Source organism: Pelodiscus sinensis, chromosome 4 (assembly GCF_049634645.1).
Source record: "Pelodiscus sinensis isolate JC-2024 chromosome 4, ASM4963464v1, whole genome shotgun sequence".
NCBI lineage: Eukaryota > Metazoa > Chordata > Testudines > Trionychidae > Pelodiscus > Pelodiscus sinensis.
This window is the reverse complement of record NC_134714.1, coordinates 130,721,489-130,744,221: the sequence shown is the minus strand read 5'-3', so window position 1 is coordinate 130,744,221 and position 22,733 is coordinate 130,721,489. Positions and strand designations below refer to the sequence as shown.

Below are 22,733 nucleotides of genomic sequence, written 5' to 3'. Positions count from 1 at the left end.
TAGGTTTAATGGATTTTTTTTCAAAATTGGAAACATTTTTATTTTGCAATTAAAACATTTCAGTTTAGAAAATTACTTCATTATTTAAAAGACATAATAAAACTCAAACTTCAAAACATTTCAGGGGAATTTTGTACTTTCTACCCAGCACTAACTGTATATTCTTAAACGTATTTGTGCTGCTATGGGAGGCTTGCTGTTACACAACTTTTCTGGAAATGCTGTGGCCCTACCCAAATAACTTGCCAATATACAAAATTATTGTCTGGGGTAGGGAGGGTTTCTGGAGCTCTCGCTGTATTTGAATAATTATGATTATGCCTCTGATACTTCTGCTGATAGTAAGGTCAAGGAACAGAACTTTGTTTCTCCCCTTGCAGCGTGTGTTCCCTGTGTCTGTGACATGAGAATCCAGATGCCACTTAGGAACTTAAGTCATCCCAGACTCATATAATGTCCCTCTTCGCTGTGCCCCCCCCTTTTATGCTATGGAAAAACAATCCCATTCCTGGGGCTTTTGGCTTTCATAGCACAATCAAACCCTGACCTGGCTTTAAGTTAGGAGAAGAGGAAACTGCATTCCAAATGTGGTGGTCCTAGCTCAGGGCTGGGCAAAATACGGCCCATGAGTTGGATGAAGGCCACATAGCCACCATATCCAGCCTGCTGGACCACCCTGTCAGGCAGGGGCGGATATAGGGCAGGGCGAGTGGGGCGGCCGCCCCGAGCCCCGCGCTTCAAGAAGCCCCGCGCATGCGCCATGGCATCACCACGCATGCACCGTGTAGGGGGGGGGGCACGAAATTGTGCAGCCCTGAGCCCCGCAAAATCGTCATCTGCCCCTGCTGGCAGGACCCTCAGGCACACAGCTGCCACGGTTTAAAGTGCAGCCCCTGTGTTTCTCTGCTCTGCAGTGCGGTAGGAATCTTCATGTGATCTCCCCACCCCCAGCACAATCCTCAGCTCTTATTGGTCAGAAACATCCGACCAATAAGAATTGAGCTCAACCAGTTTCTCAGCTACTATTGGCTGGAAACAGCCAGCCAGTCAGAGATGAGGCTTTGGTCTGGGAGACTGGGCCAGCACAAGCCTCTTTCCCCCACCCCAGTTGAGAGCCATGTTGAGGGAGCAGCCTGTATATTCAAGCAGGCTGGGGCTGCAGCAGACAGGGAGTCCAGCCTGCCTTGGGGTCCAGCCAGGAGACACTTAGGTAAACTCCTCCCAGCCGGAGCCTGCTTCTGGCACCCCAACTCCCTCCCCCAGGTCACCATCCAAACCCTCTGCACCCCTGCCCCAAGTCACAACTCCATCCCAGATTCTGTACCTCCTCCTACATCTCTCTCCTGGGCCAGAATCCTCTCCTGCACCCAAGCACCCTCCCTGACCCTACACCCCATTCCCCTGCCCCAAATCACAACCCCCTCCTTCATCCAAAGTCCTTCTCAGGCCTCACACCATCTCCTGCATTCCAGTCCTTACCCCGTGTGCCCTTTTGCACCCAAACTTCATCCTAGACCCTGTACCCCTCCACAGAAAAGTGTGGCCCTTGACCACTTTCCAAAATCTTGGAGTGGCCCCCTATCAAAAATTATTGCTATCTTTGTCCTAGCCCTTACCATTTAGGAGGAGTTCTTGAACAAATAAACTCACGGACAGACAGACTCAAACCTCTAAAATATGGATATAGATCCTGAATTTACTCCCCCCAGCTCTGTGGCAGTCCATTAAATCTTTGTCCTGTGGCAGAGGTAAGGAACTGTTTATTGTCCTCTGCTGGTGAGAATAATAGAGGTAGAGCATTGTCATTCCCCTTGTTGTGCTTAAAAGAAGAAACAAGCACAACATATTTTTTTCAGAGGGATAAGGTAACACACCACATTTATTGAACATACATAGACCAATCAACACTTTGTCATATGCATATGCATTAACAAGTATGTCATTCTTCCACTCTACTCTGCGCTGGTTAGGCCTCAGTTGGAGTATTGTGTCCAGTTCTGGGCACCGCATTTCAAGAAAGATGTGGAGAAATTGGAGAGGGTCCAGAGAAGGGCAACAAGAATTATTAAAGTTCTAGAGAACACGACCTATGAAGGAAGGCTGAAAGAACTGGGTTTGTTTAGTTTAGAAAAGAGAAGACTGAGGGGGGGACATAATAGCAGTTTTCAGGTATCTAAAAGGGTGTCATAAGGAGGAAGGAGAAAACTTGTTCATCTTGGCCTCTGAGGATAGGACAAGAAGCAATGGGCTTACACTGCAGCAAGGGAGGTTTAGGTTGGACATTAGGAAAAAGTTCCTAACTGTCAGGTTGGTCAAACACTGGAATAAATTGCCCAGAAAGGTTGTGGAATCTCCATCTCTGGAGATATTTAAGAGTAGGTTAGATAAATGTCTATCAGGGGTTGTCTAGACAGTACTTGGTCCTGCCATGAGGGCAGGGGACTGGACTCGATGACCTCTCGAGGTCCCTTCCAGTCCTAGTATTCTATGATTCATCCATCAGCTTCTACAGAGACCAGGACCAAATGCACAGAGAGAGAGCTGCTGCACCCCTGGTATCTGAGACTAGCCCAGGGGAAGGAGGACAAAGTCAAAGGAGATCTAAGTGGTGTAGGATCCTGTACAGGCAGTCCCCGGGTTACGTACAAGATAGGGACTGTAGGTTTGTTCTTAAGTTGAATCTGTATGTAAGTCGGAACTGGTGTCCAGATTCAGCCGCTGCTGAAACTGATCAGTTTCAACAGCGGCTGAATCTGGACGCCAGTTCTGACTTACATACAGATTCAACTTAAGAACCCCAGGCGTCCCCAAGTCAGCTGCTGCTGAAACTGATCAGCGGCTGATTCCAGGAAGCCCGGGGCAGGGGCTTCCTGTAGTCAGCCACTGGTCAGTTTCAGCAGCGGCTGACTTGGGGATGCCTGGGGCAGAGCAGCTGGGGTGCTGCTGGGTTGGTCCAGTAGCGCCGCCGCTCCTCGGCGCTACTGGACCAACCCAGCAGCACCCAAGCTGCTCTGCCCCAGGCGTTCTGATTCAGCCGCTGCTGAAACTGACCAGCAGTGGCTGAATCACGACGCCTGGGGCAGAGCAGCTGGGGTGCTACCAGGTTGGTCCAATAGCGCCCAGAGCGGCGCTACAGGACCAACCAGCAGCGCCCCAGCTGCTGTACCACAGGCGTCTGGAGCAAAGCCGCGGAGCATGGGGGCAGCAGGACAGCCCAGACGCGCCGTGGCTGTCCTGCTGCCCTCGGGCTCCGCGGCTTTGCTCCCCGTCCCCCTGGTCTGCAGACCAGGGGGACGGGGAGCAAAGCGGCGGAACACGCAGGCAGCAGACAGCCCAGACGCGTCTGGGCTGTCCGCTGCCCGCGTGCTCCGCCGCTTTGCTTCCTCTCCCTGGTCTGCTGGAGACCAGGGAGAGGGCCCCGTTCGTAACTGCGGATCCGACATAAGTCGGATCCGCGTAACTCGGGGACTGCCTGTACTACAACTGCAACTAGCTTGCCTCATAGCAGACTTTGTGATCCCACTGACACACAATATATGGAGATATATCTATCTCATAGAGCTGGAAGGGACCTTGAGAGGTCATCAAGTCCAGACCCCTGCCCTCATAGTAGGACCAAGCACCATCCCTGACAGATTTGCCCCAGATTCCTAAATGTTCCCCTCAAGAATTGCACTCACAATCCTGGATATAACAGGCCAATGCTCAAACCACTGTGACACCACCATCCTAAATATGTTGAAGCCCTGATGTGATGTAACTTCTAGACCTCCCAACTTAATAGCCAGAGAAGAATTCTGGAAGATGGTCTAGACAGTACTAGACTGGTCCTGCTGTGAGGGCAGGGAACTGGACTCAATGACCTGTAGCGGTCCCTTCCAGTCCTAATAGTCTATGATTCTATGATATGATACATTACACTCGCATTCATACACACACATACAAACACACTCCGTCTTGTTGTTGCTAATAGTTGTTCCTCCTAACTGCACTGGCCAGGTGAGTTAGATGGGGTGGAACTTGGCTTCTGCTGCTCTGGATCCATGCTCCCATGTTGACAAGATGAAAACCCGGGGTCCCTCTGCAAGATGCCTCCTATTTATCCCGCTCATGCAGCCCATTAGTCATCTCCTTGCCTTTTTTAATGCTGCTTCAGAGAGAGTTCTTCCAAGAAAAGGCACTTGCTGCTTAACTACCAAGGCCATCTGAAAATCCAGTCTTCTTTTCCATGACCTCACTTCACAGGTATTGTCTTGGATCTGGCTCCCAGCCCCTCTCCACCCTTGCAACTGCTACTGGAGGTGCTCACCTTTTATTCTGCATTCACACCTCAGTCATTTCAACGGGGCAATCAATGAAAGGGGAGAGATCTGTTCTACTCCTAGCAAAGGCATTTTTCTTTACCTTAACTGTTCCTAAGACCTATAACATAAAGAGCTTGATACAAAGTTTCTATGGAGAAGACTGGATACAAGGTTTCTCTTAATACAAGGGATTCTATAAGAAGGCTTAACATAAAGATATATCTAAAAGGACAAGATCTGTATCTATAAAAGGACTTACAAAGTTTCTCTTAATATAAAGTTATATGAGAATGATACATAGTTATATGGAAATGTTACAGAGATTTATCCACACACTCCCCTTCCCCCCCTCTTGTCAGTGGCAGAATGTTTCTCCCTCAGTTCTACCTCTGGCCCTCAGATTACATTTCCTGGCTGAGGGAAGCAGAGGGAGTCTGCTCAGAAGAAGCTCCCAGCTTCAGCAGAGTATCAGAGGGGTAGCCGTGTTAGTCTGAATCTGCAAAAGCAGCGAGGAGTCCTGTGGCACCTTATAGACTAACTGAAGTGTTGGAGCATAAGCTTTCATGGACAATTTGCACGCATCTGACGAAGTGGGTCTTTGCCCACAAAAGCTTATGCTCCTACACTTCAGTTAGTCTATAAGGGTATGTCTACACTACAAAGTTAATTCAAACTAACAGACATTAGTTCGAATTAACTTTGATAGGCGCTACACTAGCGCTCTGCTAGTTCGAACTTAATTCGAACTAGCGGAGCGCTTAGTTCGAACTAGGTAAACTTCATTCCACGAGGATTAAGCCTAGTTCGAACTAAGCAGTTCGAATTAAGGGCTGCGTAGCCCTTTAATTCGAACTAGTGGGAGGCTAGCCCTCCCCAGTTTTCCCTGATGGCCACTCTGGCCAACACCAGGGAAACTCGTCTGCCCCCCTCCCGGCCCCAGAGCCCTTAAAGGGGCACGGGCTGGCTACGGTGCCCATGCCAGGTGCAAGCCTGCCAGCACCCAGCCAGCAGACCCTGCACCTGGCACAGCTCGAGCCACTCACCCGATGTCCCCCAGCCCACCCCCTCTTCCCGGTACCAGGCTGGCGGCTCCCGGGAGCCTGCTTGGGACCGCAAGAGGCGGGCACCCGCCTGGTCTAGTGCAGACATCATGGACCTCGTCCACGACCTCCACACTAGGCACAGGAAAGTGGCCATCTAGGGCAGGAGAGCTGCCAGCCAGGCCACCCAGGAGCAGGTGTGCATGAAAATCAGGGTGGTCCACTGAGACCCCCCAACCCTGAGCCCTGAGCTTAGAATGGGAGGGATAAGTAGAAGGAGGTGAGGGAGGAATGGGGCACGAGCCCCCGATGGGGAGGACTGGGCTGGCTCTGCTGGCTCCTCGGGGTGGAAACTCTCCTGCAGCCCCCCGATTGACCCCTCTCCCCAGATGGCAGGCTGCGGCAAGTGCAGCCGGGCTGATGGCTGAGTGCTGTGATGTGCCGAGTGTGGGCACTCAGGGCACTCCAAGCCAGGACTGCTTTGCAAGCGGGGAACCCCTGAGAACTGTCTGTCTGGGGGTATGTCTACACTACCCTGCTAGTTCGAACTAGCGGGGTAATGTAGGCATACCGCACTTGCAAATGAAGCCCGGGATTTGAATTTCCCGGGCTTCATTTGCATAAGCGGGGCTCCGCCATTTTTATATCCCCGCTCGTTCGAACCCTGTGCCGCACGGCTACACGCGGCACGAACTAGGTAGTTCGAACTAGGCATCACCTCCATGGGTGCCCCAGGGCTGGAGCACACACAGGGAAAATTACTGGAGCTGAACACCTACTGGCAGCCCCCCTTCCTCTCTCATCACCTCCCACCCGCCAGCAGACCCTTGCAGCTCCCCCTCCCTCCCTGCTCCTCCAATCCACCATGATCAGCCGTTTCACTGCATTTGGGAGGCTCTGGGCAGAGGAGGGAGGAGCGAGGACACCGTGTGCTCAGGGGAGTTGGGCAGGAAGAGGCAGGGTGAGATGGGGCGCGGGGGGGGCATTGCAGGGAGTGGGGAAGTGGGCCCAGGGCAGAGCCAGCAGCCGGGCACCCTGGGCACTTTAGAAAGGCAGCACCTGTGGCCACAGGAGACTTCCGTTTTGCTTCCGCTCAGTGTCCATGTTCCAGACGTGAAATAACAAAGTGGGAAGTTGCCTGGGGAAATGACCCGACTATTCTTTTCCAGGTCCCGGAAAGCGAGATCTCCTGGCAAGCACAGAGCAGGTATTTTCCATCTCCATTCTTCTGGGTATCAGGGCTTCAGCCATCTCGGGCCCAGGGGACATTTTCAGAGCTCCCTGGCAGACTATTTCTGTTTGTCCTCACGCACTCCGATGGCGCGAGACCCTTGACTGAGACACGTGTTGCAAAGCACCCTGAGTTGTGGGGTGGGCTCAGGGATATGGGCAGCCACTTGGCTAGGCATTAACAAGCCCTTTGTGTCTGTCGCAGTGACACCGTCTCTCTGTTAATGTACCGCAAGGTGAAATCCACTGCTAAGCCAGGTACGTATCATCCACCTATAGTTGACTAGTTACTGCCAGAGCCCCCCTGCTCTTTGGGTGTCATGTACAATTGCACAATTTGATCTGTGCACATTGTGTAGCATGTTGGTGCCCACAAGAAGCACAGACTTTTTCTGGGGGTATGGGCTTTAAACTAGACCTGTAATGAAAGTCACAGGACTGAGTAGGATATCAGACACCCAGCTACAGACACCAGCTGACAGATCGTTTATATGTATGGTTTTGCCCGGAATGTGCCATTTTGTATTTGAGCTGGAGGTTTATAACTGTGTCAGTGAAGAAAGGGCCGTGATTTCCTCTGTTAGAATACCTAGGTACTATCACCATATACGTGTTAATCAACTTGTCATTGAGCCTGAGTGCAGGCCTTGTGAATTACTTCATTTATAAAAATACCGCAATAAGAAATGTTTGCAGAGCCCTTATGAAAGTAACTGAAACAAACTGAAACAGTTGATCTGGCTGGATATTCACAATCAAAATTGTATCTGATTTCATCTCATTTGAAGGGTTGGACAGAAGCAATAATACAATCTGCTCCTTCGAGAGTGCTACTGAATCCTGGAGAAACTTGGATGTAGCTCAACAAGATTCTCCTGGTGCAAATCAACAAGAATCTTCCATGTAAGTAATCCCTTCCACCAGGCAGGCTGGCAATAATAATAGCTGTACTACTAAAGAAGGGTATGTCTACACTACAAAGTTAGTTCGAACTTACGGACGTTAGTTCGAACTAACTTTCCTAGGCGCTACACTAGCGCTCCGTTAGTTCGAACTTAATTCGAACTAACGGAGCGCTTAGTTCGAACTAGGCAAACCTCATTTTACGAGGATTAAGCCTAGTTCGAACTAGCTAGTTCGAATTAAGGGCTGTCTAGACCCTTAATTCGAACTAGTGGGAGGCTAAGGCTTCCCAGGTTTCCCTGGTGGCCACTCTGGCCAACACCAGGGAAACTCTATTGCCCCCCTCCCGGCTCCGGAGCCCTTAAAGGGCCACGGGCTGGCTACACAGTTTGTGCCAGTTGCAAGGCTGCAAGCACCCGTGCCAGCAGACCTTGCACCTGCCACACCATGAGCCAGCCACCCGAGGACACCCAGCCCCCCACTGCTCCCCAGGACCAGGCTGGCGGCTCCCAGGAGCCTGCCCGGGGGTGCAAAAGGCGGGCGCCCGCCTGGTCAAGTGCGGAGATCGTGGACCTCATCGAGGTTTGGGGGGAAGCCTCCAATGTCCACGATCTCCGCACTAGCCACAGGAACGCGGCCGTCTACGGACGCATGGCTGCCAGCCTGGCCGCCAGGGGCCACCAGCGCAGCCGGGAGCAGGTCCGCTGCAAGGTCAAAGACCTGCGGCAGTCCTACTCCCGGGCCTGCCAGCCAGGGGCCGACCCGGAGGCCTGCCCCCACTTCCACGCCCTGGACCGCCTCCTGGGGGTTCATGCCATCCCTGCCCCCCGGGACGTGATTGACCCCGGGGCAGAGGGACCGCTCCTGGAGACGGAGGAGGAGGAAGAGGGCTCTGAGAGCCAGGAGCCTGCCGCCAGCCTGCCCGGGACCCGGGACCCCCGAGGCACGCCACAGAGCCGCTCGCCTGTGTCGTCTGAGGCCGGCGAGGCGTCCACCTGTGAGTACCCTCATGTTCCCCTTATGTGTACAGGGGGCTGGGGCGAGAGGGAGCCCCGGGACTGTGCGCCTGGGCCTTGCCCACCAAGGAGCAGCAGCTGGGGATCCTGCAGGGGCCCTGGCCTTGCAGAGGGGAGCTGGGTTTCACACACCTGGGCCCCTGGGGAAATTGACCGCTGGTCTTCTTGCACCACAGCCTCAGCACCTGGGACTGCAGGGCGCACCACACCGCCTGCAGCAGCCGCCCGCGCCCGGGCAAGCAGGACAGCCAGGAACCAGGAGGACTACCAGAGGCGGCACCTCCGGTTCCTGGATCAACAGCTCCGTCTCCAGGACCACTGGGTCCAGGAGGACCTGAGGCTGCGCCGGAGGAGTCTGAGGCCCTGGAGGAGCAGAGCCGTGCCCTGCAAGGCCACCTCCAGAGCCTGCTCGACTGCTTCCCATTTCCTCCTCCCGCTGCTCCCCCTGCTCCCCCTGCTCCTCATGCTCCCCCTGCTCCTCCTGCTCCTCCTGCTCCCCCTCCTGCTCCCGCTCCTGCTTCCACTCCTGCTTCCTCCACACCCCCTGTCCCTCCTGCCCTGCCCTCCACAACCATTTCCCACTGACGCCCCCGGATCTGCAGTGTGGCGAGACGGGAGAGGCAGCCGGACTCCCACCCCTGAGCTTTCCTTTCCCTTCCTCCCTTCCCTCCCCTTCCAGCTCCCTCGTCCCAGGTTTCCCCCTCCCCTCTCCAACCCTCATTCCTCCCTTCCCGCACCCAGTTATGTTAAATAAACAGACGTTTTTGTTTCAAAAACAGGTGTCTTTATTGTACAGTAGGTAGGGAGGGGAAAGAAGAAGGGGGGTAGGGTGGAAGAAGGCCCCAGTGGGGCATGCAGGGAGAGGTCAGTCCTCCTCCTCCTCCACCAGGAAGCTCTCCCGCAGGGCTTCACGGATCCAGATGGCCCCCCACTGGGCTTCCCGGATGGCGGCGGTGCGGGGCTGACCATAGTGTCCAGCCATGTGGTCAGCCTCAGCCATCCAGGCTGGCAGGAAAGCCTCCCCCTTCTGCTCACACAAATTGTGGAGCACACAACATGCCGCCACCACGGGAGGGATGTTGTGCTCGGCCAGGTCCAGACGGGTGAGGAGGCATTGAAAGCGGGCTTTCAGTCGCCCGAAGGCCCCCTCCACCACGATGTGGGCCCTGGTCAGCCTGTTATTGAAGGCCTGGCGGGAGGGATTGAGGTGCCCCGTGTAGGGCTTCATCAGCCACGGCTGCAGTGGGTAGGCGGCATCCCCCACCAGGCACACGGGCATGTCCACGTCCCCGACCCTGATGTGGCGGTCGGGGAAGAAGGTCCCGGCCTGCAGCCGCTGGCACATGGAGGAGTTCCGGTACACCCATGCGTCGTGTGCCTTGCCGGACCAGCCCACATTAATGTCCGTGAACTGTCCCCGGTGGTCACACACGGCCTGCAGGATGACGGAGAAGTACCCCTTGCGGTTCACGTACCGGGACGCCTGGTGTTCCGGGGCACGGATGGGGATGTGCATCCCGTCGATGGCCCCCCCGCAGTTGGGGAAGCCGAGGGCGCCGAATCCCCGGATGACGGCGTCCGGGTCGGCGAGGCGGACCACCCTGCGGAGCAGCACCCGGTTGATGGCCTTGACCACCTGCGAGAGAGACACAGCAAAGCGCCAATCAGTGGGGCGCCCGGGTGGCTGGGAGCATTCATGCCCTGGCAGTGCCCCGCGCCCCACTCCCGGAAGCAACCCCCCTGGCGGCATGTAGTACGGCCGGGACAGCCCGACCCCTCTGGTGCGGGGCGCTTTCGCCTCCTCCCGCCCCCCCTTTGTCCCTGGGGCGGCCCATCCCCTCCTCGCAGCCCCCCTCCTCCCTGGCTCGGTGGCCGATGAGTGCCATACCTGCATGAGCACTGCTCCGACAGTGGATCTCCCCACGCCAAACTGGTTCCCGACGGATCGGTAGCTGTCCGGCGTGGAGAGCTTCCAGAGGGCGATGGCCACCCGCTTCTGGAGGGGGATGGCGGGTCTCATGCGAGTGTCCCTTCTGCGCAGAGCAGGGGCGAGCCACTCGCAGAGCTCCAGGAAGGTGTCCCTCCTCATCCTGAAGTTCTGGGTCCACTGTCGGTCGTCCCAGCGCTCCAGGACGATGCGGTCCCACCAGTCGGTGCTGGTGTCCAGACGCCAGACGCGGCGGGGCACGCCGGTGCCGGGGCGCTGCCGCGGCTCCTCCACGGCCCCCAGGGCAGCCAGGCGGAGAGGCAGGGGGCTGACGTTCACCAGGTGTTGCCAGGCAGCCTCGAGCCATTGCTGGCAGGCTTGCAGCAGCAAGTCCAGAACGTGCACCAGAAGGTGCAGGGCGAGCCGTGGCTCCATGTTGCCACCTGTGGCGGCCCCCCCTGAAGGGAAGCACCGACCCAGACGGGCACAGAGACCAACGCTTTGCTGTCCCTCGGCGAGGTTGGCAAGCAAGCAGGAAAAGCTGAGAACTGGCTGTCCAGGGGGGTCCCTTTAAGCTCGAGCCTCAGAGAGCCTCAGACAGCAGCCACACAAAGCAACTGCTGACCTGATGCCCTGCCAGAACCGGTTTCAGCTGCCCTTAAATGCCCCCCTGCGTCCAATCAGTGTGGACGCGCTAGTTCGAATTAGCAAAACGCTAATTCAAACTAGTTTTTAGTTCTAGATGCGCTAGTTCGAATTAGCTTAGTTCAAATTAACTAATTCGAACTAAGTTCAAATTAGCGCTGTAGTGTAGACGTACCCGAAGTTACTTTAAACCCTGGTCTACACTAGGGCTTTATTTCAAAATAATCCCCCTTGGGTCAAATTTATAAGCTGAGTATCCAAACTACCAACCCTGTTATTTCAAAATCTGTGCTCATGCTTTCCTTGAGGAATAATGCTAATTCCAAAATAATTATTTCGAAATAGCACTAGTGTAGATGCTCCAGAACTACTATTTTGAAATAACTACCCCCCAAAGTCATTCGAAGTAATTACTCCCCAATGCTTCTTGGGGCTTTAAATTGAAGTAGTGCAACCACATTCAGGGAGCCTTCCTTGGACTAATTTTGAGGCTTCCCCGTAGTGGGGACACGCTATTTTAATTTTGTTATTTTAGATGCCCACAGAGCTGCCGCATGCTGTTTAACATTCTAGCCATGGGCACACAGACTGACTGACTCCCTGGTGCCTCCTCCAAACCTTTCCCTCCTACTGTCCCATGTTCCTTCTTCCAAGCTCAGTGCTTATGGCTGCATCTTTCTGTTCAATAATTTCTTGTTGCCTTTTGCACAAGCATCCGATTACTTGCTGGGATTGGAGTTTAGACATTGCCACCAAGCCACTGCAGCTGGGCTTCACACCAGACTCCCACTTGCTGTTTGTGCTGTTGGTAGTGCTCTTACACACTGTTACTGCCTTCGTTCTGTTGAATAGGGCCCCCTTGGGTTTTTGATGTGTGGGTTTGTAGATCCTTCGCTTCTGACACTCTTGCCTCAGGCAGCTCATGGCTTGGACTCATTGTAGCTCCTCCTGGTCCTGCCCTTGGCCCTTTGTGTGCAGTGTGCTGGCTGTCGGCCACTACATTGTAACAGTCCCCAGCTTTGTGTCCATCGCTGTCCGCAGTCTGCAGCTCTTTGGTATAACCTGTGTCCCGTGGTAGTTTGTTGCTTTTTGCCATTGTTTGGCCTGGCTTCTTTATTGCAGGGGTTGACTGCCTACCTTGTAAGGTTCTCAGTTTCTTTTGTCCCTTATCCCTCATTTTGCCCTAGGGCAGTAACAGAATTCCCCTCATGGGAAACAGCACCTCGATTCTCCAGCCCAACAGGCCAGTGCTGGTAACTGTCTAATTGAGGGGATGCCAGCCTGCACCTCTGGAGCCACATGCAGCTCTTCAGAAGTTAACATGTGGCTCCTTGCAGAGGTGCTGATTCTGGGCTGGTGCGATGGACATTAATTTTCCAGTGTGCCAGGATACTCACTGCCCATCCCCCAGCTCCGCCTCAGGTTGTGCCCCTACCCCGTGCCTTCCCCCATGGCTGTTGTGCCCTCGCTCCTCCCTTCAGCCCATGGGCAGCTTGTGAAGGGAGGGCTGGGAGAGGCAAGCTCCCAGCTCCACCCCTTCTGTTGAGGCCCTGCCTTCACCACAGGGAGGGAAGGAAGGTGGGTGGGTACATGCGCCCCAGCATCCCAAGCCCTGGAGCATGGGCAGTGCATTGCCTGAGCCTCCAGGCCTGGGGCACAGGGAGAGCAGGTGCTAGGAGCAGCAACCCCCCACCTAGATCAGGCGTTCTGAGAGCAGAGTGTGAACAGGGCCAGGCTGGTGGTTTGAGAAGGCAACGCTGTCCCCAGCCTATGATACTGGCCTCCCGTATCTCTCCCCCCCACAATCTCCTGCACGCTGTGAAACAGCTGATCAGAGTGGGTGGGAGGTGTGGGGAGAAGGGGAAGGCAGTGAGTGGTAGGGCTGCTGGCAGGTGAGAGGCATAGGGGTGGGAGGAGAGCTGAGGCGGGCCTATTTATTTTTACTGCTCTGCCTTCCCCTCGTGCTCAGATTCCCACTTGAATCCTTTGACCTTTGATGCAGCACACTGAGGCCCTTTGTCTGAGTACAGTTTCTCAGGAAGGCTGCACCTCCCTCAGTTCCCCCATTCCAGCTCTTGCAGTTTTTTATTCTAAGCATACGCCTGCAGTTTGACTGATTGGAGCCTCTTCTACACGCTTCACTCCTGTAACCCATGCGCCCCCCCCCCCCCCCATGCATCCATTTGGGCTGCCAGCCCTATCCGCATGCAGTGAGCTGCGTTCTGTTCACCTGCCGGACCAAGACACTAGAGCTTTCCCCCATTTCTCCCATTCTGACTGTGGTTTTAAAAGTCATGTCTCCAACAAAAATGGCTCCTCTTCTGTCTGCTTCTCAGGTGGCCTAGCAGCCCATGAGGGACAGCTCTAGGGGAAGGGGGTGACTTTGCGAGCATATTAGGAGAAGCAGCAGAGTGTGTCTGCATAGCAGTGCCCTTCCTGGTTTGCAACTGGGAGTTTGTGCTCTGGAGCTATACACAAAAGGCCTGGGCATCATATCAGGAGGGATTAATTCCTTCTTCCATAGCTGTACTATTTTGAGCCTGGCTAGCTCAGTTGCTTAGCTCATCAGGCTCTTAATCTGAAGATCTAGCATTCAAGTCCAAGGTAGGCACTAGAGCCTCCCCCTTCTCTTTGTTGTGGGTGCCCTGGGCCCTTCCCAAACACTCTCATTTAGGCTGCGTCTAGACTGGCATGATTTTCCGCCAATGCTTTTAACTGAAAAGTTTTCCATTAAAAGCATTTTCGGAACAGAGCATCTAGATTGGCACGGACGCTTTTCTGCAAAAGCAGTTTTTGCGGAAAAGCGTCCGTGCCAATCTAGACGTGCTTTTCCACAAAAAAGCCCCAATCGCCATTTTCACTATTGGGGCTTTTTTGCGGAAAACAAATCTGAGCTGTCTACACTGGCCCTTTTGCACAAACGCTTTGCACAAAAGGGACTTTTGCCCGAACGGGAGCAGAATAGTATTTCCGCAAGAAGCACTGATTTCTTACAGTAGGAAGTCAGTGCTTTTGCGGAAATTCAAGAGGCCAGTGTAGACAGCTGGCAAGTTTTTCCGGAAAAGAGGCTGATTTTCCGGAAAAACTGGTCAGTCTAGACACAGCCAATAATGTTTAAGTCAAGAAGCAATGGGCTTAAACTACAGCAAGGGAGGTTTAGGTTGGACATTAGGAAAAACTTCCTACCTGTCAGGGTGGTTAAACACTGGAATAAATTGCCCAGGGGGGTTGTGGAATCTCCATCATGGGAGACATTTAAGAGCAGTTTAGACAGACAACTGTCAGGGAAGATCTAGGTCAGGGGTGGGCAATAATTTTTGTCTGGGGGCCATTTCAAAAATGTTTGAAGTGGCCCTAAGCTGGCCCAGAAGGGGGGGGAACCTAAACTGGAAGGGGTGGGGCCAGAATGCTTCTGGGCATCCTCACCCCCAGCCCATAATTGGCCTGGGGGTGGGGAAGCCTCCTTGCCCCCCTTCCCACTAGGCACCCATGTCCCTGACGCACTCCCCCGAACCCAGGCCCTGATTGGCCTGGGGGCAGGGGAAGCACGGGAAGCCTCCTCTCACCCTGTGAGGAGCGTGTGGCACTTTGAAGTGCTGTGCACTCCTAGCAGGGCCAGGACAGGGTGGGAAGAAGCTTCATTCTTCTCCACCCGCAAACCCTAATTGGCCTGGGGGCAGGGGATCAGCAGGGCCTCCATAGGCCAGATCAACCCACTTGGTGGGCCAGATCCAGCCCTCAGAGGGCCTTTTGTCCACCCCTGATCTAGACAGTGCTTGGTCCTGCCATGAGGGCAGAGGACTGGACTCGATGACCTCTCAAGGTCCCTTCCAGTTCTAGTGTTCAGTGAGCCTGTTGTCCTCTGGGCACACCAGCCACTTCACGAGAAGAGAGCAAGTGTTACACACTTACCCTGCTCATCTCAAGCATCTGAGGCTCACGAGAGTTCAAGCTGTACTTTGGGGCACCACCATAATAATCATCAGTATGGATCAGTATGGATTTGAACACCACGAGCATTAGCCAGAAAAGCCTAGCTATCTATCACTTAAACTTAAGCACTTTAGCTGGTAATAGCAGTGGGACTAACCACTGGAGAGAAACACCATGGATGTAAGTAATGTCTTAGGTGAGGGGGAGAGAAGGGGGAGATGAGACAAATGAGGGAGTGAGCCAAGAGGAGGGAAGAGGAGCCAGTACTGAAATGTGAGGGACAGAATGGGATCGGTTGGAAAGAAGCACAGCCCACAGTGAGTTAAAGTGAGAGAGAAGCAAAGAAAAATTAGGAGATTCCTAACTGAAGGAACAGAGTAGATGACTGACCACGTTATCATGGAGGCTACTAAGATGTGGAGCCCTATACAGTCAGTTGTAGGTGTAAGACCATGAAGATGAGACAAGTTACCAGGTGCGCATCAGGTGTCAGGTTGTGAGGAGGGGATGGCGTCATAGCAGCAGCACCGGCTGGACAGAGCCCCTCTTACTCCTTGGCTGCTCTGTCTTCCTTCCCTCGAACTTACAACACAGAGATGTAAAAGGCTCTGGGGAAACAGATTCTTCCTTATCTCTCTCACGTCATAGGTAGGTACCCCAATACATGGGGTGGAAAATAGGCACCAAGAAGGCACTGGAGGGGAAGTCCAAAGTCTAAGGGGTGGGGGATGCCATGCCTAGTGATCACAGATGCAAAGCCACTGTTGTTTTTCCTAATGTTGCTTCATTATTCTCTTTCAGGAGTCTGGCATCTGATAACACAGCGTGCTGCACTGATGACACTGAGGAGTAAGTACAATACACGTCCTATTTCCATGTTGATTTTTGTTTTTTGACTACATAACAATTACTTTAAAATAATATTTTTAAACTTGTCACTTTTTTACTCCTAGGGCAGCTGCTCATCAGAAGAAACAAGACCGAAAAAAGCGGGGGAAAAGGCCAAACCAATGTACTAGGGTTTAGTCACCTCTTCCATTTGTGCCCAGTCAACAGCTGTGTTTCCATATGTTGTCTGTAGAGGTGAAAGTTGTGGGAAGCTTTTAATAGATTTCAAGGCCAAGAGGCATCATTATGGTCATCTCTTCTGACCATACAGCACAACCCAGAGGACTTTCCCAACAATTCCTAGAGCAGATCTGTTAGAAAAACGTTTAATCTTGATTTTAAAATGGTCAGTGATAGAGAATCCAGCACAGCTCTTAGTGAGTTGTCCCAAAGCTTAGTTGCCCACTTGTTAAAAATGGACATTGTTTATTTCTGGTCTGGGTTTGTCTCGCTTCAGTTTCCAGCCATTGGGCCATGTTAGATCTTTCCTTGCTTGACTGAGGAGCTTGCTGTCAAACATGCATTCCCCCATGTCAGTGTTTGTAGACTGTGATCAAGTCACGTTTTAACCTGCTCTTTGTTGAGCTAAATAAAATGAGCTAATTGAATTTCTCATTTCAAAGCCTGTTTCCTAATTCTTCAATCATTCTCCTGGCTTTTCCCTGAACCCCCTTTAATGGATCAACATCCTTCTTGAACTGTGGACACCAAAACTGGACACAGTATTCCACCAGTGCCAGATATTGAAGTAAAACAACCCCTCTACTCCAACTCAAGTTATTTTGTTGGTACTGAAGACCAGTTACTGCTCCAAGGCTCCAGAAAAGCCACAATATTAAATACACTTTTTAAAAGCAGGGTCACTACTTATGTGGTATATTCTCTGAAAAACAGGGTTTGATAATGGAGTATGTGGAAAGCACAAACATCTTGGCCAAACAAGATTCTAGAGAAGATATTTCACTCCAGATTTCTGTGGCCTTTCTGCCAGAGGTTGTTGGGGAGAAAAATGAGGGAGGGAAGCTGGGTCCAAATAGCTGGGGTTTCTTCTTAACATTAACAAATACCAGTGGCTTGTGCCCCCATCCACAAGCCTGAAAAAAATGAACTACCTTAACAGCTCATATTTTTCCCCCCTCTCAAGCACTATTGCTGTGTATGACAAAAGAAAATTTTATTAAAGGAAAAGAGCGGAGCAACAGTAAACCAACAATATATTCATACAAGCAATGAGTAGATTACCCACTCTTGTGTTCTGGGCTTCCAGAACACTTCCCCTGCTGACCTCTTGAATGTCTGATGAACAAAGACCCCCTTAAAGACATCACTTTCCCTTTTGTTCTCCTATTACAGTCCCCTCAAAGTGTGTTGTCAGTGGTTGTGACACTCAGCCAGAAAGGGTTAAGTAACTAGCAGGCTGAATGATCCAAATTCAACTTTTAAAGACATCTCAGAAAACTATATAAAATGTTAATTATGGCCATGCCTTACAAATAGCTAACAAAGCTATGTCAGATGGATTAGAACTTTCATACGTAGATTTGCACTGCTAGGCTATGTCTATACTACAAGATTATTTATTTCAAAATAATCTCTCTCTCTCTCTCTCTCTATTTTTTTCCTGCAGGATGACAGAGTGATGTCATCATGGCACTCTGCACTGCCCAGCCCCCAACTTCAGGCAGCTCATCTGGCCTTATATCGCTCCCTCCCAGCCTACAGACCTGCCTCTCACCACGCTATTATGGCCACCGGCAGCCCAAGCCTGCCCCCTGGCCCTGGCCTCGCTTCCCACTGGCCAGTCTCCTTCCCCACTCCCCTACTGGCTGCAAGCCCTCCACATCCCACTCCCAACCCCCTCACTTACTGCCCCAACCAAGATACCACACCCCTAGCTACCTCACAGAACATACTTCTACCACCTTGCCCCAATAAGAACTAGTCCCAGAAGCCATTTTCTTTGTTTCAAGCTGAGCAGCCAGCTCGGTCTAGGGCAGAGTATCCCAAGTCTGAGTGATGGACAGCTAATTTGGTTAAATACAGGGAGCTAGTGGTTATCTTGACTTAGACCTGAAACCAGGCAGGAAACCAGTAGCTAAGGGCTGAAGCAAGGCAGCCATCTTTGCTGTGGGCACACCACAAAGCTCAGGCATTTATGACTTCCTTTGGACAGGGCAATATATGGTCTGCTGCTGGGGAGGCCAGAATTGCTGGCATGAAGGCAGGTAGGCCACCTGGAGGAGCTGGTTGGGGTGGCCTGGTGGGGGGGGGGCAGAGTTGGCAGGGGGCAGCCTGCCGGGGAGTGCTGAGAATCGGAGCTGGCGTGGGTGGCCTGCTGTGTCAGCCACAACAGGAGCCAGGCGGCAGAGCATGCCTGCAGGAACTGGCAGGGGCAGCTGGCACATGTGCAGCAGGGGCAAGTTAAAACTCCAGTGACAGACAAAAATGGTGATGGCTTAATAAAAAGATTGTGTAATAAAAGCTTTCTCTATATAAAAACAATTTTCCTGCAGGATGACATAGTTATATCATCAAGTCACTCTGCGTCCACAGATCCAAGCCCCACCCACTCGCAGCCTCCCCCTCCTCAGGGCCCACATGGAGAGTTGGGTCTGCCATGCTGTGGCCCCGGCTCATCCCTTCTCTTTCCAGAAGCTGGGAGAGATCCAAAAGACGGGGACTGGTGTGGCCTCGGCCCCAGCTCTCACCCGAGGTGTGTGCGGAGAGAGACTAGAGCTGGCACGCCAAAGTCTCAGCTCCAGGCCTCCCACAAGACTGGGGATAGCATGCCTCTGCCTCAGCCGTAGTCCATGCCAGAGGCTGAGAAGGACGTGGCCCCAGCTTCAGCCCTTCCTGGCAGCCACGGGGAAAGCCAGGGCTGCCTACCCCCAAAGATAGAGGGGTTGGGGAGCATAGCAATTAGGGGGTGCCGCAACCTAGTAACTCCCAAAATAGCTATAGCGAAATACAGGCAGTCCCCGGGTTACATGGATCCGACTTACATCGGATCCCTACTTACAAACTGGGTGAGGCAACCCCGCGCTAGCTGCTTCCCCCCAGCAGACCAGGGAGACGTGAAGCTAGCACACCCCCCAGCAGACCAGGGAGACGTGGAGCGGCTTTTCTCAGCAGACACCTCAGCTTGAGAATAAAGGACTGAGGGAAGTGAGGTGTGGGAGAATAAAACTGAGCTCTGGAGAAATGTTTGGCTAGAGTTTCCCCTACAATATGTACCAGTTCCGACTTACATACAAATTCAACTTAAGAACAAACCTACAGTCCCTATCTTGTACGTAACCCGGGGACTGCCTGTAAGTGTTAATCCTCTCTCTCTCAAATTAGAATTTTATTATTTCAAAATAACCAGCCCATAATTTCAAGGTAATTTCAACATAACAGACTTGCTGTGTGGATGCTCACTTTGTTATCTCAAAATAAGGGGAGTTATTTTAAAATAATCTTGTAGTGTGGACATGCCCTTTGAGAACTAGAAGAAAAGAAGGATTTCATTTTCTGTGTTTACCTGTGTCTTATTAGCGGTTCCTGTCTCTTACTATTATCTATTGTTTCAGAGATCAAGGGGAATATTAACTATAGGCTCCCTTTACTACAGGAGCCTCTGACTTTTACTAGGAGGATCCTTGGTGCTGCAAGCTAGCCCTAGAAACTGCAACTTCCATGAGTCCTTGGGAAAAAGGAGGGAAACTGTTGCTGACTTCCAGGCAGTGCAGGGAGAGAGTTTGGGGGGGGCGGGCTCCAGTTTGGAGAGAGGAGCCAGATTGCTGGTGTGGAGCCTTTTTCAGTCCAGGAGCTGCTGCTGGAAGCTAGAGCCTGCTGCTGAGAGCCTGCTGGGGCTTGGATCTAGCCAGCTGCTTCAGATTCTGTTGGGGATTGTTCCTGGAAGAGAGAAACCCTGGCTGTGAAGAGCCTGCACAGAAGTAACTGAGAGTAACTGGGGCTGTTTGGGAAAGTGCTGCCTGGGACAGAGCACAGAAGACAGATTGACTCTGGGTCTGAAGAGAGGCAGAGTGGCCAGCCCAGTGAACTAGCAGGGCTGCCAGACGGTTTCAGAAAAAATACCAAACAAAAATAATAATAAAAAAAACATGCCAGGAAAAAGTTTGTTGAGCAAAAAAAAAAAGGGGGGTGCCATGGCCCCTTAAAAACTGCGTGCTGAGGCTTTTTGGCAGCCGGCTGCCATCTTGCCTCCCTGTACTGGGCCGGACAGCTCCCCAGTGAGCACTAGGGTTGCCAGGCTGCCCCTATATTGAGCCAAACAGCCCGGGATTTTTGCCTCCTGGCCCATAAAAAAATCAGGAAATACCTGACATTTTAAGTGTCCAGTATTTTCTGAATTTTTTTACCGGACAGGAGGCGAAAATACCAGACTCTCCAGTTCAATACCGGACACCTGGCAACCTTATGAACTAGAGCTGCTGTCATTTGGTGGGGTCAGATCCAGGAATAGAGAGATTTTGCTGCTGGTTGCCTGCATGGACTTTACATGCACACAACGTGCCCAGTGTTGTCTCCACACCTGCTGCAATGCTTCAAGCATGCCCACACAGGCAAGTGTCTGGGACTCTGAGATCCACAGGAGGGCACCCTTTGGGGTGGGAAAAATGGTGGAAGTAATTTTATTCAATTTTAGTCTGTTACCCACTTGAAGAAACAGGTTTTAATTAAAGGTGTGTTAAATCTAATTTAATTAATTAGTTTTATATTATTTCTAATTGTTGTTTTGGGGTTAGATCCAAATTATTACTGGAATAATTTTATTCCTGGAGATTCCCAGTGCACACCAGTAAGTGTGTACAGAGCACTGCCACGGTATATTCCTTTAGCAGCACAGGGCGGATGGGGATCCCCAACTATCTAACATCATCACTGGGGTACTCAGGGTCTCCTAGAATATTAAAAGCATCAGGCCCACAGGTGGACGTGGCCTGCTTCCAAGTAATGCAGGGAGGAAAGAGGGTCATGCACAGGGCAGAGGTGAGCAGTGTGCTCCTAGAGGTGTATAGGACGAAGCTGCCGCTGGACAGTTCTTACTGGCATGGGCCCTGCTCTTAAAGACACAACATGCACTTCCAACAGCAGTGGCCAGGGAACTGGGAGGTGGCTGATGAGAACAGGGAAGACACCTGTGGTAGGGTGTGGGGTGACCATCTTTCATAAGGCAAAAGGGGATGACGTGCTGGAGCCCCTCAGTGGCCCTGCCCCCTGCTCTTCATCTTCCCTCCAAGGTCACACCCCTTGCTCTTTTGAGAGCAGCCTGTTGGGTGTAATGAGTTTGTCAGGCCTCACAGGCATTGCTGTGACAGAGCAGTCAGCCCTTGCTCTGCTCCCTCTATTCCCTTGAAGCCCTGCACCCTGGCTGGGTCAGAAACCAGTCAGGCCATGGTAAGCACTCCCGAGGGAACTGAGGTCTCTGTGGGCAGCCCTAGACCCTCCACCTGCCAAAGCCAAGGGCCGGTAGACGGTCTGAGGCTCCCCGAACACCCTGGGCGGCTCTTACAACTCTGAATTCCAGTCTGTGGGGGTGGGGCCTCAGTGGAGAGAGGAGACATAGGGAGTTGATTGAGGGGGCTAAGAAAGATCCACCTCAGCCTCTCCCATCAGGAAGATGCTGGGGCCACCCATGAGCTTCAGCTCAGGAAACCTGTAACAAATGTTCTGGAGTCAGTCAGCCCGGGACTGCGATGGGAACTCTGAATTTCAGGACAGCCCCAGCCTTGGGCAGGATCAGCCCCTTTGTGAGCGTTTGCCTGGGAGGGGAATTCCAGATGCCATCCTGTCTGCCTGTTTACAAATGGGCTCAACGTATCACTTTCTGATAAACGGCTCTGTTCCTGGAAATGATGCCTCAGCCAGCAAGGAACAGAAAACTTAAAACTGACTTTCAATTTCTTTTTTACCCTCAGCTTAGCTGTCCCTTCCCACACATTTCACCAGCAGGTGTTGTAATCAAGCAGTTTGTCAATATCTTGCATGCAGTTTGAAATGGCCTTTTATTCTCAGCTCACTTCAGCAAAACCAGGCAGCCCTTAGCCAAAGCTCCTGGAAAGCCAAGAGGGATTTGGTCTGAACCCAGACTGTAGGATTTGTCCAGAAATGAATAAGCTTTGGCACTGGTGCTGGGATACCAGTTTTACCAGGTAATTTTCCATGGAAGGGGAGGAGGGAATTAGAACCAAAGATTCCAGTCTGAGAAAAGTCTATTTAAGGAATACAAATTGATCAGACTCTTCATCTTTGTCTGGCATGACACACCCAAAAAGATGGCTCAGGACCCAAGTTAGAGTAAAAGATCTTCTCTGACTTGCCTGTAATAATAGTTTTCAGGGTAACTGCAAGAAGTTTTAGTGTATTAGAACAAACTGCATTTTCTATTCATTTTAATTCTGTAACTTTGATCTGTCTGTTTTCACTTGCAGCCACTTAAATCCCACTGTTTGTACTTAATAAAAACACTTTTGGTTATTTTCAAGCCAAGTGTAAGTAACTGTTAACTGGGAGGAGTGCCCAGTGTGCATGTCTCTCTTACGTTGATAAAGGGGGCTTGTTGGCATGAGCTTTCATCATGTACAACTTTTACACCGAGAAAGACACATTTATTTGGGGTTTTGATCCCTTTGGGTTTCCTGGGTGTTGTGCCCTAGAAGGCATCCTGACAAAGATGAAGTGGTTCAGTGTCTGCATTGCTCTTTGGGGAAGAGAGGGGGTTACCCCATCTCTGTGCCTCTTGGGGACACCAGAGGATCTGGCCCAATGGGACAGGGTAGTGGGGAGCCCCAGAGAGCAAGAAGGCAGGTGTCAGTGCCATAAGCAGAATACTGGGGAACAG

At 52.1% G+C, this 22,733-nt stretch overlaps 1 protein-coding gene across 4 annotated transcripts in view; it reads left to right on the top strand.

Moving 5' to 3' along the window:
* LOC102463945 (ubiquitin carboxyl-terminal hydrolase 48-like) overlaps positions 1-16,608 on the top strand; it is a 92,148-nt gene extending 75,540 nt beyond the window's left edge. For 3 of the 4 annotated variants that reach the window (XM_075928935.1, XM_075928936.1, XM_075928937.1), the window contains 4 exons: positions 6,514-6,551; positions 6,780-6,832; positions 7,363-7,477; positions 8,670-9,245. In XM_075928935.1, the coding sequence (XP_075785050.1) occupies positions 6,514-6,551; positions 6,780-6,832; positions 7,363-7,477; positions 8,670-9,078 (615 nt within the window). In that variant the 3' untranslated portion in view covers positions 9,079-9,245. Of the gene's footprint in view, positions 1-6,513; positions 6,552-6,779; positions 6,833-7,362; positions 7,478-8,669; positions 9,246-15,799; positions 15,848-15,951 lie in introns of those variants that run through there. The other variant, XM_075928939.1, reaches the window with a different exon arrangement.
* The last annotated feature ends 6,125 nt before the right edge of the window (positions 16,609-22,733 follow it).